The sequence below is a fragment of the Camellia sinensis genome, unplaced genomic scaffold (genome assembly GCF_055761805.1).
Source record: "Camellia sinensis isolate YWXY unplaced genomic scaffold, ASM5576180v1 Unanchor1, whole genome shotgun sequence".
Classification (NCBI taxonomy): domain Eukaryota; kingdom Viridiplantae; phylum Streptophyta; class Magnoliopsida; order Ericales; family Theaceae; genus Camellia; species Camellia sinensis.
In genome coordinates, this window is record NW_028128987.1 from 21,482,516 (window position 1) to 21,502,165 (window position 19,650).

Sequence of the window (19,650 nt, forward strand, 5' to 3'; positions counted from 1 at the left end):
CGAAGCCAGACAATTTCAGCAGTAGCATGAGCCATAGCACGATACTCAGCTTCGGCAGTAGAACGGGCAACAACAGTCTGTTTCTTGCTTTTCCAAGAAATTAGGGAATCGCCAAGAAACATACAGAAACCAGAAGTAGATTTACGATCATTAACATCACCAGCCCAATCAGCATCAGCATAAGCCACCAAGTCTAAGGAAGAAGTAGAAGAGAACAGCAAGCCCTGAAAGATAGTACTGCGAAGATAACGAAGAATCCGAAGCAAAGCAGCCCAATGTGTAGAGCGAGGGGCAGAAACAAACTGACTAATCACATGGACAGCATAGGCAAGATCAGGACGAGTAACTGTCAGATAGACTAAGCAACCCACAAGCTCGCGATATAACGTAGGATCATCTAGAGGAACCCCATCAGTAGTGTTGAGCTTTACATTAAGTTCAATGGGGGTATCAGACAGCTTAGTGTCAGTAAGTCTGGCACGATGGATAACCTCGTTAGCATACTTAGCCTGGGACAGAAAGTAACCCTTGGGAGAAGAAGCCACCTCAATGCCAAGAAAATACCGCAATGGTCCCAGATCCTTCATTTCGAAGGTGCGAAAGAGATGTTGCTTGACCTCAGAGAGAGCAGAAGAGTCAGAACCAGTGATAATCATATCATCTACATATAGTAAGAGAGCAACAAAACCAGTCGAGGTATGTCTTAGAAATAAAGCAGAGTCGGAAGCAGAAGGATGAAACCCAAGCTCGGTAACAGCAGTCTGAAAGCGATCATACCAAGCACGAGGAGACTGCTTCAGACCATATAGAGCACGCCGAAGACGACAGACTTGGCCAGAGGAATGGTGAAGACCAGGGGGAGGACGCATATAAACCTCCTCAGTGAGAGTGCCATTAAGAAAAGCATTCTTAACATCCATCTGATAAAGGGGCCAAGAACGAACAGCAGCGACAGAAATCAAAGTACGGACAGTAGTCATCTTGGCAACAGGAGCAAATGTCTCCTCATAATCAATACCATACTCCTGGGAGAAACCTTTGGCCACCAGACGAGCTTTGTAGCGCTCAAGAGAACCATCAGAATGAGTCTTGACTTTGTAGACCCATTTGCAACCAACTAGATTCTTACCAACAGGTAAAGGAACCAACTCCCAAGTACTCGTTTTCTGTAGAGCAAACAACTCATCCTCCATAGCTTGAACCCAATGAGGATCCTGACAGGCCTCCTTGTAAGACTGAGGTTCTGCAAAAGAGTGAATAGCAGACAAAAAGGTACGATAGGAAGCAGAAAAACAAGTATTAGACCAACCCAACCTTTTTGGAGGATGACGCGCTCGAGGAGGATATCGGTGTGCAGCAGGATCAGAGTCGTCAGAAGCAGAAGGATCAGCAGCAGGGGTAGAGACAGCTAGGGGAGGAGGAGCCTTACGACGAGAATAAACTAACAACGGAGGAGAAGAAGAAAGAGAAGGAGAAGGCGAAGGAGGAGGCGAAGGAGGAGAAGTAGTCAGAGGTGAAGCAGAAGAAGAAGATGGAACAAGCTCAGGAGGAACTGTGGAGATGTACTCATCAGATGGGACCTCAGAAGGAAATGGATCAATATGAACCAAATCCTCTTTGGAAACTGGGGCGGTGAGAGGAGGAAGCTGAAAGTAAGATAGACGTTCGAGAAAGACAACATGGCGGGAGACATAAAGGCGACGAGAAACAGGGTCATAACAGCGATAACCTTTCTGAGTGAGACTATATCCCAAAAAAACACATAGGACAGATCGGGCACTAAGTTTAGTCCTATCTTTACGGGGTAAAAGGACAAAACACGTAGACCCAAATACACGAAGGAGGGAGTAATTAGGAGGTTGAGAAAAGAGAGCCTCATAAGGAGACCGACCCGAAAGAAGGGGGGTAGGCATACGATTAAGAAGAAAAGCAGCAGTAAGAACTGCTTCACCCCAAAACGGAGCTGGAACGGAGGCAGAGAGAAGAAGAGATCTAGCTGTCTCAAGAAGATGACGGTGTTTACGCTCAGCTCGGCCATTTTGGGCAGGTGTATCAGTACAAGAAGTTTGGTGAATGGTACCCAAGTTGGCCAAATATTCACAGAATTCAGTTTTAAAGTATTCCCCACCCAAGTCAGACCGCAACAATTTAATAGTAGCTCCAAACTGTGTAGTGACCATAGACTGGAAAGTACGATATATTTGGTAGAAGTCAGACTTATGAGTCATAAGATAAATCCATGTGTAACGGGTGCAGTCATCTACAAAAGACACATAATATACTGAACCCCCTTTAGTAAGAACAGGAGAGGGTCCCCAGACATCAGTATGCACAAGAGAGAAAGGAGAAACAGAAATAGACGTACTTTTATTAAAAGGTAAAGCTGACATTTTAGCAAGTTTACACCCCCGACATTCATCAATTTGACTAGGAGAAACTTTACCCAACAATCCTGACTGAGCTAAAGACCGTAAGCGGTCAACAGACAAATGACCAAGACGAGAATGCCATAAGTAAAACTGACTCGACTGAGAATCTAATTGATACGAGGAAAGTGCAGCTGGAGAGGTGGATAAGGGGAGATGCAAGCTTTCAACCACATAGAGATCTCCAATTCTACGGCCGGTCCCAATCTGCTTCTTGGACACCCGATCCTGTACACAACAGACAGAAGAGGAAAAGATAACATCAAAACCAGACGCATCAAGTTGACTGATAGATAACAAACTGACAGATAACTGAGGAACATAAAAGACAGAAGGAATAGTAACAGCAGACATGGCAGAGGGTAAGACAGACCCAACAGATAAAACAGACATACCAGATCCATTAGCAGTATTAATAGTAATAGGAACGGGTGGGGGAATACAATTTTGAAGTAAGGAAAGGTGAGGAGTCATATGATGTGAGGCACCAGAATCAAAAATCCAAACAGAAGAAGGGATACCTGAAGAGGACCCAAGCAAACCTGAATGAAGAGAGGTAAGAGCGGAGGCAGATGGGGATGACTGAGAGGTGGACAAGATATGCTGAAGTTGTGCAACCTGAGCACTCAGGGAAGCCAAGTCAGGATCGGGGGCCGGAGTAGATGCAGTGTAAGCAGCAGGAGGTCGGAAAGTACTCGAAGTAGTACCGCGGAATTGTGTCTGAGAAGACGGAGCAGGCTGACGTCCCTTTTTAGGACAATTGTTCTTCCAATGACCCCTCTGATGGCAGAAAGCACACTCATCTAGCCCTAATGGTCCTCTCTTGGGTTTCGCAGTGGCCTGAAGTTGATGAGAAGGAGGGGTCGATAACAAGGGCGGCTTGGCAGGAGCCAAGAACACAGAAGGAGGCAAAGTCTGACTGGCCGTCTTAAGACGGGTTTCCTCGGAAAGGAGTTCACGAACAATAGCATCCACAGAGGGAAGAGAAGATCGGTGAAGGATGCCACCTCGAATAGCCTCATACTGAGGGGAGAGAGCTGTTAAGAACTGGACTAAACGACCCTGTTCCCGAAACTCAATATAAGCGTCTAATATTTTGAGACTAGGTGGTTCCATAAGAGCCAACTGATCCCAGAGACCTGTCATCTCAATATAAAAGTCCTGAATAGTTTGATCCCGCTGACGAGCACCCTGAATAGTTGTTTCCAACTCATACCGCTTGGCAAAATTGGACTGCTGATAAACACCGAGTAAATAATCCCACACTTCCTTGGCAGTACTGTACTTGGAAAACATCATTCCAATACGGTCATCTACAGAGTTGTGAAACCAGGTAAGAACTTGGGCATTATCACAATCCCAAGTGTCACAGGAAGACAGATACCCTTCTACCTTTGGGTCCGATGGACGAGGAGCAGAACCAGAAACATAGCCTCATTTTTTTTGACCAAGAAGAAAATTCTTCATAACACTGGCCCAATAGGCATAATTACCACCATTGAGTTTACATTTAATAGCTTGAATTTTAGAGTCCATTATTGTAATAAACAAAAGATTAATGGGTCAAAATATACTAATAACTTAATAAATGGGCCAAACAGGAATAAGGGTTTTAAATGGAAATACCCAAGTTGAAGCACAGAGATCGCGAAGCAGAGAGAGAGAGAGAGAGACTGAAGCTGAGATTGATTTCAGACGGAGCTCGCGAAGATCTCAGACAGAGATCACGAAGCATAGAGGCGACCACAGAGAGACGACCACAAGAGTCGACCAAGACGGAGACACGATGAGCCGCGAGGATGACTGAGACTGAGATGAGCAGTTCGATGGGTCAACTGAGACGACTCACTCGCGAGACGAGGCATCCAAAAGAAGCCCTTGCAGACGAAACAGATGGGTCACCCAAGTCACGAACAGAGATCGAACCAAAGGAGTTTGATGAGAAAGAGAGAACGCGATCAAACAGATGAATCACGAACAAGTTGAACCAGTTCGTGCGTAACCCTAGCCAACACGAAATCAGGAATCACAAAGCTCTGATACCATGTAAGTTTTCTAAACAACCTGTATATTAGATTGAATTAATTTGAACAAAGAATACATACATCATTTATATAGAGTACCACTAATTCCTAACCCTACATGAATACATTACTGAAATATATAGAAGTCTAATAGACATAGGACACTTATTCCTAATCCGAGGAGAACACATATTTCTCACAACGAGACCAATGGGCTGGTAAATGACTTCTTCCAAAGCAAGCCTGAGAAACAGTGACACAATAAGAGGATGGACAATGCATCCAATAGGCAAAACACATGAGAACAACTGATCACGAATTGGAATTCGACATTGCACACCTTCTTTCCTTCCTTCCTTCGGACACAAATGTGGATGGAGCACACAAGAAGCTACCTACTCAACTTGAAACAACTTTCTAAAGAGGTATGAGAGGAGTCTCAACAATATAGCTTCAAACAAATTCTTTGAAGCTGCCAGAAATATTAATGTCGGTTTGCAATGCGAGACAATTGATCGACTCATTTGTTTCGACTCATCTCTTTAATCATGAGTTTGCTTGGATTAGCATCATTGCCCTTCCAATTGAGAGATTCATCTCTGTTCTTCACCAAACTTCGAAGCATAAACCATTACAGAGGATATCCAGCACTTAATATATATCACAGCCAAAATGATCCCAAAACAAAGCCCCATGAAAACTTACTCTGGAACACACCAATGAAAAATTTGATCTAGGATTTTCAAGTCAGTTACAGCAGCAACCAAATTGAACCATATTTGAATTATTGAACCAGAACTAACCAGATCCAAAAATCTGTCAAAATTGAATCCAAAAAAGTGACGAAATTGAACTGCCAACCAAGCTTCGAAGTCAAGCTTTGTTTGCAATCCAAGTGACGAAATTGAAAAACTGTGTGAAATCCGGAGTGAGACTCGAACAATCGAAGTCTGTGAATTCGACTAAAGAAGAGGATTCAAGAACTCCAACGAATGCGAACTCGAATCAAGGAGCTAGGTCGCAATCACAATGAACAACAGCAACTCCAAATCAAAATCAAATTTGCAACTCCAAATCGAAATCAAATTCCCAGGTCAGTTTGTGACTTCAAACTAGGAGTTGCATGAGATTGCAACTTCGAATCTTGCGAAGAACTCCAACTCACAAGTCAAACTTTGATGAAATCTGAAGAACAGTAGTTGCAAGTGTGCGCCGAGACTTACGAATCTATTCGAATGGACTGCAATCAGGTTACGAGTGTGAAATACTAGACCTACAAAGCTCAATCGCAAGTCCAATCATGAGTTGATTCTATCACAATCGGTTGTATTACAAGTTCGAACTGTGATGACAAAACTAGATTCGAAGTTGAGGAAGTTGAAACGCAATCAAGAATCAACTCCCGAGAACAATAACCAGTTCGCGAAATCAACAGTCGATTGTGTTTTTTTCAAAGTCGACTTGACTTGCTAACTAGGGTTCTCAACCACATTGAGCGAAGAAACTGAATAGCCAAATTAGAGTCACATGTCGAACCTCCAGAACCAAAACAGGAGTAGGTTTAATTTTTTTATTTTTATTTTTATTTTTATTTTTAAAAGCTTCAAGTCGATTCAAAGTATCAAGTCTTCGAAACAATCAATCAGTTCGCAGATTAACGGCAATCTTCGAATCACTTTCTAGATGTCAGGTTTGAGTTCAGACTTCAGATTGGCTTTTGGATTCTGGTTCGTCTCAATCTAGGGCTTCAAAACTTTGTTTGAGAGATTGTCCTCCCAGAATTGACGTTGCCATTAGATCTACACTGTCATACAATAGGATCTGAGATATACATTGTTCATGACTATTGTTGTGCGGATTGATAATCGAGAAATTCAATTGGAAGCTTAAGCTCGAAGATAGGGCTTTGATACCAAATGATGAACTCCAAATGCAAAATCAAGATCAAATCGAGTGAGAAGACAAATGCCTCAATTAGGGATAAAACCCCTAAGGGCTAGAGAGAGAAACCAAGCTTTACTCCAATCTCAATGTATATTCTTTTATTCCAAAACTAAGTACAATAAGTATTACATCACCTATTTGTAGACTACAACTAATAAGCTATTTAACAAACATGTAGTCTATTTATTCTACTACATCATATTGTTTAGACATTAGTTGGGAAAGTGAATCCAACCTTTATGAGATAATTTTAGATTGGCTTGCAAAGAAAGGAAATTCCCTTGAAGACGATATTGAGTGCTAGCTGTTTTTACAACTCTTTTAGTGAACTTGTTATTTGAAGATCAACTTGTGCAAATCTCTATTCATCTTCTTCAACTCGAAAGTGAGCCACCTTTTTATATAGAAAGGGAAAGATTTATAAGTACTAAAAGTATACTATGAACAAGGTGATCTTAAGGATCATCCATGCGTTTGAAGTTTATATTAATTTGAAATGACATCTACTTTTCATGTTGCAAATATTTTGTAGCTTTAGCTCTGAAGATGCTTTCCTGACTACATTCATTTATAGAAATTTTTGTAAGTAACTTGAACTTTGTGATACAAGCTTATTTGTTGCTTTTGTGAACTGCACTGTACATTCATTGTAACCCCGGCACCATTTATGAAATTTTGGCTTGTCTATTAGTAGTTGTGATTGAATGTTTCAGAACATTAATCTAATTTTTTTAACAGTGCATAATTTTGTATAATTCCATTGGAATTTACTGACTTCCTGAAGACTATATTTATCTACTCTATGTCAACTGGCTAGATCCCAATAGCATTGGACATGGCTAAGGATAGCAATGGCAAGGATCGAGATCTGAAAAAGAGAATTGAGGGTGACAACTATATGTCTTGTGCTGTTTGTGAATGCTATGCTTCATTTCAAAAAATTATCAAGTTCTTAGTTCATGGTGATCGTGAAAAAGAGTAAGTTTTGCTACAATATAAGAATTTTGTAGGAGAAATTAATATACATATCCATGTTTTATTATAAGGCTTCATTTCAGGTCTGCCTAGCTATGAAGCACGAACACTTGCCTAGAGGTCACGTACTGGTGTCCGATACTTGTTGGACACAAGCCAGAGATGTGTCATACATGTTGTACAAAAGTTCCTTATTTTTTAGTCTGACACGCTAGGGACAAGTGTCCTAGTTTTTTATTTTTTATTTTTTATTTTTTCACTAGAGTAGAATAATATATGATATTTAAATATGATAAATGTATAAAATTATATGTTTTGCACATGTCCCTCATGTGTTTTGTCCTTCATTTTTTGAAAATTGGTGTATCTGTGTCTTTTGTCATGTCCCGTGTCCGTGTCCATGCTTCTTAGCTACCTAGCATTTCTTATGTAATTTCATATATTTGTCCAATGGCCTTTCCAGGGTTATAGAATATATATTTTCTGAGGTTGGCAAGCATATAGAAGCAGGTGATCTATTGAGTGTGTACAAAATGAGTGCTCTGCCTAGCCTCTATAATCACTTCGTCAAGCTCATCAAGTACTTGGTAAATATATTTGCAATGTATCTTAATATCTCATGGCAGTTGCTTTTAAGTTACTGTTGGATGAGATTTATGAAGTATTCACACTGAATTATTTTCATTTCTGCAGTTAGAGAATAAGCAGGAAGACAGAGATCAAGTTGTGATTATTTTCCAGGACATGCTAGAGGTTGTGACAAGAGACATAATGAAGGAAGATCACATATCCAGGTGTTGCAATTTGGTTGTGATTACACCCTGATTTATATTAGGGAAAAATGCATTTAAATGAGAACAACTCAAAATAATTGCATTTTCACAGAGGTGCAATTGAGACTGTTCAGTGCAAGTGAATGCTGTTGCATGGGACAACTTTCACTTGCTTTGATTTGACCTGCATAAAAGTACAATTACTTTGAATTGTTCACACTTAAATGCAATTTCCACTTTGTATTACTTACTACTAGAGACCACTCTGATCTTGTTTTTGCTCCCTTTTTTATTTTTATGTCAATAGCTTGGTTGATTCTATACATGGTGGATCAGGACATGAGGGGATGACCCTACTTGATCAACAATATCAGTTATTTGCATCTGATGGGGCAATAAGGTTTCCATTGGAAGAAACAGAAGCTTGGAAAGAGAAGGTGATTGGTGGAGATATATCACAATGAATATTTGTCTTCAACTGGTAATACCTGTTAATTTTGGAGCATTTCTGCAGATCAAACGGCTTGATCTATTGCTTACAGTGAAGGAGTCTGCAATGGGCATACCATCTAACCTAGAAGCTAGAAGGCGCATTTCCTTCTTCTCAAATTCATTGTTTATGGATATGCCTTCGGCACCCAAAGTCTGCAATATGCTTTCCTTCTCGTAATTTTCCCAGATTCTTTTGCTTGTGAACTTGAGTTTTGCTTGTGGCAATTTATTGTGTGAGAGGAGTGAGCCTTTGATTTCTTGGTCTTGTTTAATATCACATTACTGTCTTTTCATTATATGGCATTGATAATCAATTTCCACTGTGTGTTATGGCAATGTTTGCCGTAGTGTTTTGACTCCATATTATACGGAAGATGTGCTCTTCTCACTGCATGAATTGGAAGTGCCAAATGAAGATGGAGTTTCCATCCTTTTCTACCTGCAGAAAATTTTTCCAGGTTTCTTTTTCATTATGGGAAACAGTGCAGAAAATGTTAATTTTTCCCGTATCCATTTCAAGTATTTCTTTAAATTTTTTGTGGTGTCAAATTGGTCTACAGATGAATGGAGCAACTTTCTTGAGCGAGTAAAGTGTAGCAATGAAGAAGAACTGAAAGAATCAGATGAACTTGAAGAAAAACTACGTCTTTGGGCATCATATAGAGGCCAAACATTGACTAGAACTGGTAAGCTTTTTGTTTCTTGTGTTTGAGCAAGTCCTTTTTCAGGCAGGGAGCAAGATGAAGTGTATGTTCAGTAGCACCAAGATCTTGTAGCACATCACCCATTCACTTTTAATTGTGCTGATACATTGTTACAAATTCCAGTAAGAGGCATGATGTATTACCGGAAAGCTTTGGAGCTTCAGGCCTTCCTTGATATGGCCGAGGATGAAGGTGCTAATTCTTCCACCACGACAATTTGTATTGTTTTTGTGCATCTCTTCGCTTGGTATTCATAATAATGCTAGTAGTTAACCCTAAAATGATTGTAAATTAAGAAACGATAAATGCTTTTGTTACTTGATGACTGCCCATGATCAGATTTAATGGAGGGCTATAAGGCTGTTGAATTAAATATGGAGGATCAGATTCAGGGACAAAAATCATTGTGGGCACAATGTCAAGCAGTGGCTGATATGAAGTTTACATACGTGGTCTCTTGCCAGCAATATGGGATCGACAAGCGATCTGGAAATCCTCGTGCGCAAGACATTCTAAGGCTCATGACAATGTATGTGTTCAGTGTATTCTTTTGTGGATGTGATGATTCGCATAACTTACCTTTGTGAATATATTCGTTTTCACAGGTATCCATCTCTTCGTGTAGCTTACATTGATGAGGTAGAAGAACCCAGCAAAGATAGATCTGAAAATTTTAACCAGAAGGTTTACTATTCTGCTCTAGTGAAGGCTGCTTTGCCAAAGTCCATTAATTCTTCAGAGGCAGTACAAAATTTGGACGAGGTAAAAATCAAGCCTCTCTTTTAAAAGATAGAAGCGAATATCAGTATATGATATTTGAAGAATGAAATCAAAATGTCATAGTTGTAGCCATTATTTTTAGATGGTAAAAATAAAAAAATTTGGACGAGGTAAAAAACAAGTCTCTATTTTAAAAGATTTAAAGAATGAAACCAAAATTTCATAGTTGTAGCCATTATTTTTAGATGGTAAAAATAAAAACAAACTTAAAAGAATGGGTATGGCAATCAGTTGTCCAACACAACCATGATATTTGTTTTGATAAGAACAGTGTTGTTCATTAGCAGTGGAAGGAAATAGAAGGGTACAAGGTCACATCTTGTCAAAGCCAGTGTTTTTTTTTTTTTAAGAATGGAAATTGTTCTAGTATAACAAACAAGAATAGGAATGTGGTATGCCACGTGCTCTAACATGTGGTATGATAGGGTACGTTTATACCGATCACAATATTAGAATTTATTTGGCTACTAAAAAATGTTAACAGTAATCATTTGGTAACAATTAGATATCAAATGAAACATGGTCTATTATTTTTCAATCTTCAAATTAATTGCGTAAAAACACATTCCTAGCATTATGATTCAATTTTTTATCTTCTGTCCTGCCAAAACTCTACCTAGATTTTAAGTTGTTATTTTGAATTATTTTCTGAAGCAATGCATTGAATAAATAAGTAGGAAATGAAATTTGGATTACTAAATTTAAGAATGAAAGTGAACCATGTTAACAAACTCTAACCCATAACACTGTATTTTGATTCTATTTCATTGAAAATTTTGCCACAATAGGGCCTTGAATCAGAAAAAGAAAATTTTCATTTTAGAGATCCTAATTTGGCACTTGAGGTGTATAATCCGGGCTTATTCAAGGAGTCACTGTTTCTATGAGCTGAAGATTGATTAAAAAATATTATTATGAGTAATATGTTAAAATCATGATGAAAAGGCCAAGTGTTATTTATACAAAGAAACCATGGTTGGAATTTAAAGAGAGATAACATTAATTCTCAAATTCTTACTTCTCTACTTAATATCATCTATATCTCATGAGATATGCTAGAATTGGTTTGAGGCCTCTCTCTCCTCTAATTAATAGTTGTGAATTGTTCTTCAACCCTTACACTCTCCAAGTAAACCAAACTAAGCCCTGTGTCCTAATCAGGTGGGGTAAGGTACATGAATATCTTTTCTCCATTCCGCTCTATCAAGAGTTCTATGCTCCGTTAAATTAAAGAAAAATCATATATTTTTGTACTACCACATGTCATATTAGTTTAGGTCTTCCTCTTTCCCAAACATATCCATTTACAATGATCACATCATTCTTCCTTACTGTTGCATCAATCAATTTTTGTTCTACATGACCAAATCATTTCTCTGTTTTCACTCAACTTATCTTCAATTGGTGGTACTCTTACCATTTCATGCATATATTCATTTTTAATTTTTCTTCCCTAGTTTTACCACATGCTTTTTAGTTGCCCAATATTTTTTCATATGAAGCGTTGTTAGCCTTATAGTTATGTAAAAATTTCTTTCAATTTTGTTATCCATCAATCACATAATATGGCAAAAAGCGATCCTTCTTTTTTTTTTTTTAGGTGAATAAGTCATAAAATAAAACAAAATAACCTATTTATATTGTACAAAATGACATTACAAAATAACCATAGTACCCTCAACTTAACTAAATAATGACACAAGAACATATAACTATTCTAACAACCTGTTTATATTGTACTGCTGCAGCTTTTGCATTTTATCAATTTAATATGTACGTATTTTGCTCTCAATATTGTTTCATGGTATCAAAGCCATACAAACGGCTGACCTAGCTTCTGTTGCACGTCGTCTCCAGCAGTCACAGGCCCTCACAGCCCCTTCGCAGGCCTTCACCAGTGCCCTCTTTTTCGTCTCGCAATGGTCTCTCTCTCTTTGTCGCAGACCATTGTTCGTGGTTCGCTCTCCGAACCATTCTACTGTTCGTGGTTCATTCTCTGAACCATTCAACCGAAACAGATGCTTCGTCTCTCATCGTCTCTCCCTCCGATTGCCTTCAGTCAATTAAAACCATGATGTTTAAATGCAATAATGCAACACATGCAATTATTCAATTCTAATAAAATGTTCTCAACACACCTCCATCCGACAATGGGTTTTCATTCCATGAGTTCAACAATTCGTTATGCATTACAATAGGTTTTTGTCATCCTATTGTATCAATCTCTACAACAATGCCATTCTCCACCAATGACCAACAACAATCTCTAACAATGATATAATTTCATAAATTATACATCTTTATCTCCAATTTCAAGATAATATTATAAATTCCTCATTCCATGCAATTTTACAATTCAGGGTTTCTACAAAATTGGGGCTTTCTCAAATTAAATCACCCTCATGCTATTTTATACAATGAAAACAGGTTTAATAAGAAACTTATAGAGAAATGCCCAATTATTACCAAACCCTATCATGCAATTTCTCAAATCTCTACCAATAGCTCAAACTTTAACTATCAAAATACCCACACATACACCCATAGATCCATATTAAACAAATGAAAGAGAACCCTACCTCAATAGGAGAAAAGAATAAGGAAGAAAACCAAAATCTTAATGAAAACATAATCATCTTGGATCAAAGTGAAGCCCTCATCGTGCTCCACGATGTTAATACTTGAACTTTTGAAAGAATCATGCTCGAAGACACCTAATCTAAGGAGTTTGTGTATTAAATGTGTTGGGTGAGAAATATAGAGAGAGAGGGAGAGAAGAGGGAAAAGAGAGGAAAGGACTGAACAAGAAGGGAGAGAGAGAGAGAGAGCTGAATAAATGAGCTCCAGTCGGATTGGCGATCGATCGCTCTCAAAGGGATTGATCACCTTTCAGTCGCTGCATTATTGGAATGATTGATCGTTCCCAAATGCAATCGATTGCTTTGCCCAGAAAAGTGAGTTTTCACTCTCAAACTCTATGAAACCACAACCAAACTCAAATTCTCAATCACAAGTGTGAAATAAAATAAACTAACATCAATCATACATGGTGGCAATGTAAACATGTGTAACTACCCATTGAGATAAATGGTTTGCATCTGAATGTGTAATGGATATTGGTAATTGGGTCGGTTGGAGACCCAAGGTGTTACAATCTGCCACCCTAATCTTATTCTTACCAGAACATGGGATACAAGTGAAGAAAGAACTTCAAGAACTTGTCATGTGGCCAATAGCACCATAATTGATAATCTAGGCAGCAGAAACAATGGAGGAATTCTACGCACACTCATGGATACCTGTTTGTGTAAAATGGGATGAAGCAGAATTGCAAGCATGGGCATAGTTGTCAAATCGTGAATCAAAGTGACCTTGTACCGAATCGCGAATCCAATCAAATCGTGAATTGTAAAGATTTGGTCACTTTTTCTAAATTACTTAGAAAAATATATTTACACACTTAGATGTTAAATATATCTTATAATTACAAAATATTTAGACGTATATCAACGAAAATGTTATTTTGAATGATGGTGAGAAGTTTACACAATTTCCATGCAAGATCCAACTTACCTTTTTCCTTTTTAGATGTTGCTTATCAGCCATTCTTGATAAAAAAGTAAATAAAGATAAACTTTTAATTTTCAAGTAACAATAATTTAAAAACGATGTTGATATTTCATAAACATACATACCTTTACAAGTAACAATGATCAAATAATAAAAAAAAAGTAATTATAATCTTTTATTTTAAAACCTAAACCATTTTAAAAGGTATATATTTATGCTTACTGTTCAAAAAAGTCTTTTTCTAAGAAAAAAAAGAATTTGCAGAATCATTACGTTTAACTGACTTAACCCATGTAATATTAAAGTATATTTATTTCAATAAAATCGCAATAGATAATTTATCTATGAAGCATGGACACGCCAAAATAAGTGCCGTAGCAGTGTAGGACACGTGGACACGTACGGGACACACCATGAAGCATGGACAGGCCAAAATAGGTGGCGTAGCAGTGTTGGACAAGGGGACACATACGGGACATGCTATTTGGCGTGTCCCTTTAATTTTATTTTATTTGTTTTTGAAAGGGACACAAAGGGAACACAACGAGACACGCCATCACGCAGAAAGATTTTAGAAATCAAAGCCCTAAATCTAAAAATCAGAATAGAAGAAGAAGCTGGTTACTTGTAGCAGCTTTGAGACATCAGTTAGGTAAGTCTTTCTCTCTCCTCTCGATCGATCGTTTGTCTCTCGTCTCTCTCTCTCTCACCTCTTGATCGTCTCTCTATGTCTCTTGCCTTTCCCGATCATCTCTCTCTGTCTCGATCGATCATCTCTCTCACTTTTGCGTCTTGCCTCACTCTCTCCCTCTCTCGATTGTCTCCTTTTTTATTTTTTATTCTTTCCGAGACCTTATCTCTTCTCTCTCTGACCTTTTGTCTTGTCTCTTTTTTCAATATTTATATATTTTATATTTCATATTTATACACCTTGTAACACCCCAATTTTCATACCCAAATGATAATACAATAATCATAGCTCTTCAAGGTAAATCTAAAAATAAATCTCCACACTTGCATTACATGATACAAATAGTCTTCATGCGATAACACATTCACTTCAAATCAAATAACATAAACAGATAAATACCCTCATGGGTTCACAAGTTCCCAAGGCTTAGGCCCGGTTACACAAATCAGTTATTCAAACCACACAAATATAGCCATTGGCTTACAAAACAGAGTCATGCAAAATGAGAGCATTGTGCTCCCAACACACACACTTCCACGCCCTTAGTTAGGTGGAATCACCACGTCCTTTTCTGCACAAAAATCCTGTAGGGTGAGCTTAAAGCCCAGTAGGAGATCCTTAACAAAGTATATACATTTTATACAAGTCTCAAGATAATAAATGCACATGCCATGCTATGTTCTTTTGAAAGTAAGACGCATCTGCATATTTTGAAAATCATCATGCTCAATGATGTCATGCTACTCCAACTGTTCAAAATTAACCAATTTGACTCAAGGGGCGGTAAATACAACTCTGGTAATCCCTAGGTCGGTGTCTGCAAGTAGACTATGCAAGTACTACCAATTGTCATTTTACCGGTATTAACTGGAAGGCTCGACACCTATCTACGCGATTTTCTAGTCTTTCACCAAGGACACTCAGGCCAACTTAATTAATTTCATCTACACCATCTATCAAGACTTACTACCGTATTTACCCCAAAAACCATTTCATGAAAACCCGTTTCCCAACATTATTTTTTCAATGCAAGTTTTCAAATCAACGTTCAAAGCTCAACATAATCAAATGAATTGGTATGCCCATGAAATGAGTAAATGCAATACAACATTTCTTCCATTCTCAATATTTCCGCACAATAATTCCATTGTGACCAAATCTCCCATTTCTCTTTTCAAAACAATAATTTCACAAGATGAATATAAACTTTGATTTCCAATTCCCCCAAGGAACAACACATTTCCCATATTTCGAGCATTCTTTACAAATTAGCTATTTCAAGACTAAAACAACATTTTGAATAACAATTTCCAAAATGAACAACAATTCTCATATTTTACAAACTTCATCATTTATATATATAACTAAACAATTTTTAAAACATCCATTTATTTTGACCCCCAAAATAAATATGTTAACATTATCCAAGGATTTTTAACATCTTTCAAAAACCCCTATTTCTAGATTTTCTCACCAAAACTACTCATCTCCAAAATATTTAGAAAGATCTCACCAAAATCATCTTTCTACAATCAATATAATTCAATGCCCTCAATTTCCATTTTAAAAGGAAAAGGAAATAAACCCACTTTCAAAATTACTCTTCTTCTTGAATCAATAATCAATTTTCAAAACTAATCAAAGGATGATTTTGAAAATCATCTAAATCTTGCAAAAACATATATATAACTCAAAGGAAATCCCTACCTCAAGTTTGAAGAAGAATAGAGTTGAAACCCTAAAATCAATGATGCCTAAACTCGATCTCCACTGCACACAACGTAGCCCTCGCCTAGATAACCAACTTTGATGAAGAACTTGGATCTAAATCCCAATGGATTTGGAGGAATCAAAGATCTTGTGAGGCTTTTGGTAAGAAATGTAGAGAGAAGGAAGAGGAAATGTTTTTAGAGAGAGAGGTATGCAAAAGTGATACAACTTCAGCCCAAAGAGAGAGGAAAAAGAAAGAAAATTCGGATCTCACCTACTCCCGCACGTGCGGCGCGTGCTCCAGCACGTGCGGCCTTCATCCCCGCACGTGCGGCCCTCCTCTTCCGCACCTCACTCCCGCACCTGCCTTTTTAGCAGTGCGCTTCACCCCCTCTCCTGTTTCCCGCATGTGCGACCTCACCTCCTACACCTGTGGCTACTCTCCCGCACGTGCAGCCCTGGTCCTCAGCTCAGAATTCTCTCGGTTCAACTCCCGACACTCCAGCTCGACCCCTGCCAGGGCGCTGCCCTTGGACCCGCCAAGGGGCGCTGCCCCCTGGACCCCCGCGAGCTGACTGAGCAGCTCGACCCCCGACATACTTAGCGAAGTGGCAAAACTAGGATCACTACAACCTTTCCCCCTTAAAGAATTTCGTCCCCGAAATTTCAAATCAACTACCCAAACAAAGGGTTTCTAGCGATCAAAACCACGCTATTTCATTTTCAAATCACAATACTAACTCTCAACCAACCTTCACAATTTCTACCATGGTTATCTCATTAACAACAACCTCCCAAATAAGCATAAACATGAAATTTCCCAAAAAGTAATGGTAACTCTAAACAACCTTATGCTTAAAACAACAACGCACATATCAACATGTGGTTAACAACTTTAAATGCGTTTCCCTCAACACTAGGGAATATTACAAAGAAAAGCAACTTAAGCATTTTCAAATAAATCCGGATATTTGGAGCGGACTTCCGCCTCCCGTTCCCACGTCGCTTCTTCAACCCCATGGTGTCTCCAAGACACCTTTACCAACGGTATAGTTTTGCCCCGTAGCACTTGCTCCCGGTTATCTAATATTTGAACCGGTCGTTCTTCGTAAGAGGCATCCTCATCTACCTCCAAGTCAACCCAATCAAGAACATGAGAAGGATCGGGTTCATACTTCTTAAGCATAGATACATGAAATACGTTGTGAACTCCCGAAAGAAAAGCCAACCGGTTTGCCACTTCGCCAATTCGCTCTAAGATCTCAAAAGGCCCAATGAACCTTGGAGATAATTTACCACTCTTACCAAATCTCATCGAACCCCGCCTTGGTGAGATTTTTAGAAACACATGGTCACCAACTTCAAAAGATAAAGGTCGTCTCCTCTTATCGGCAAAACTCTTTTGTTGGCCTTGGGTTGTAGCTAACCTCTTCCGAATGAGAACAACTTTCTCGGTTGTCTCTCTAACAATTTCCGGACCCAGTAACGGTGCATCACCCACTTCGACCCAACAAACTGGTGGTCTACAAGGTCGGCCATATAAGGCCTCAAATGGTAACATCCCAATACTAGCTTGGTAACTATTGTTGTAAAAAAACTTAATCAATGGAAAGTGCTTTTCTCAAGGCTCCTTAAAATCAAGGACACAAGCTCTAAGCATGTCCTCCAAAATCTGAATGGTACGTTTCGACTGTCCATCGGTTTAAGGGTGATAAGTGGTGCTAAGAGTTAACTTAGTTCTTAACGCCTCTTGAAGGCTTTGCCATAACCGGACAGTAAAACGAGGATCCCTAGCTGACACAATAGTTACAAGGACTCCATGAGGTCGAACTATCTCTCTAATGTACAACTCTGCCAAGCGTTTAACTGAGTCGCTGGTGCACATCGGAATGAAATGGGTAAACTTAGTCAACCTATCAACAATCAGCCAAATGGCGTCATTGCCTCGTTGTGTTCTAGGAAGCCCAACTACAAAATCCATGGTAACACGCTCCCATTTCCACTCGGCTATTGGTAAGGGTTGTAACAAACCCGCTGGTCTTTGGTGTTCGGCCTTCACTTGTTGACAAGTAAGGCACTTCGATACAAATAAAGCAACATCCCGTTTCATACCCCTCCACCAAAACTGACGACTAAGATCATGATACATTTTAGTGCCTTCCGGGTATACCGCAAGGCGTGAGTGATGGAACTCCTGAAGTACTTCCTCTCTACAAGATTCTGGTACAAACAAACGGTCTAGGTAACGTACACTTAGATCCGAGTGAACGTTTAAACCTTTCTCTTCCTTTCCATTAGAAATCTTAGCACGGATTGATTCCACATCACGGTCTCCTCGTTGTGCCTCTATGACCTTACTAACCATGGTAGGTTGAGCATTCAAAGTAAATAAGGTAGCACTCTCTCCGGACTCACCCAAGTGCAAATCAAACTTGCCAATAACATCTATCATATCCCATTCCCGAATGGCTACACTTGCCAAACTACTCACAGATTTTCGACTCAAAGCATCGGCCACCACACTGGCTTTCCCCGGATGATAGTGTAACTCAAAGCCATAATCCTTCATAAATTACATCCACCTCCGTTGTCGTAAATTCAAATCTTTTTGAGAAAACAAATACTTCAGACTCTTATGATCGGAGAAAATCTCAAATTTCTCACCATACAAGTAATGCCTCCAAATTTTCAAGGCAAAAATGACTGCCGCTAATTCTAAATCATGGGTGGGGTAATTCTTCTCGTGAGTTTTCAAGTGTCATGAGCCACAACTTTTCCCTCTTACATCAAGACACAACCAAGTTCATCCCCGAATGTATCACAATAAACAGTGTAATTCAAACCCCTTTTCAGAATTATCAAAACTGGTGCGGTAGTCAATCTAGTCTTAAGCTCTTGGAATGAATTTTCACAAGCCTCACTTCACACAAATTTGATATCCTTTCTAGTCAACCTAGTCAAAGGTGCAGCTAGTCTAGAGAAGTCCCTAACAAAACGTCGATAATACCATGGCAATCCCAAGAAACTCCGGATTTCAAAAACATTATTTGGTTGTTCCCAATCTTGTACGGCATCTATCTTTGAGGAGTCCACAGTCACTCCCTCTCTAGACACTACATGCCCCAAAAACTTCACTTCTGTTAACCAAAACTCGCACTTTTCAAATTTGGCATACAATTGGTGCTCATTAAGTAAACCCAGCACTACCCGCAAGTGAGTTTCGTGTTCCTCTTCAGAGGTTAAATAAATCAAGATGTCGTCCACAAAGACAACCACAAAACGGTCCAAGTATTCTCGAAAAATTATGTTCATCAAATCCATAAAGGAAGCCGCTGCATTGGTCAACCCAAAAGGCATTACAAGGAATTCATAGTGGTCATAACGAGTACGAAAGGTCGTCTTCTGAATGTCCTCTTGGACTCTTAACTGATGGTACCCCGACCTCAAATCTGTTTTTGAGAAGCAATGAGACCCTCTAAGTTGGTCAAACAAATCATCTATTCTGGGTAGAGGATACTTGTTCTTAACTGTAACTCTATTCAACTTGCAGTAATCAATACA

The 19,650-nt window shown here is 38.9% G+C and overlaps 1 protein-coding gene across 3 annotated transcripts in view; it reads left to right on the top strand.

Annotated features, from left to right (window-relative positions):
* LOC114267863 (callose synthase 3-like) overlaps positions 1-19,650 on the top strand; it is a 125,265-nt gene that overhangs the window by 83,262 nt on the left and 22,353 nt on the right. For 2 of the 3 annotated variants that reach the window (XR_014357482.1, XM_082910518.1), the window contains exons 24-33: positions 7,212-7,372; positions 7,833-7,956; positions 8,063-8,163; positions 8,450-8,579; positions 8,657-8,808; positions 8,983-9,092; positions 9,195-9,320; positions 9,462-9,530; positions 9,678-9,867; positions 9,944-10,100. Coding sequence is in view for 2 of the 3 variants with exons in the window: in XM_082910518.1 (XP_082766644.1) it covers positions 7,212-7,372; positions 7,833-7,956; positions 8,063-8,163; positions 8,450-8,579; positions 8,657-8,808; positions 8,983-9,092; positions 9,195-9,320; positions 9,462-9,530; positions 9,678-9,867; positions 9,944-10,100 (1,320 nt within the window). In the remaining variant the exon portion in view is untranslated. Of the gene's footprint in view, positions 1-7,211; positions 7,373-7,832; positions 7,957-8,062; positions 8,164-8,449; positions 8,580-8,656; positions 8,809-8,982; positions 9,321-9,461; positions 9,531-9,677; positions 9,868-9,943; positions 10,101-19,650 lie in introns of all 3 variants that reach the window. The other variant, XM_082910517.1, reaches the window with a different exon arrangement.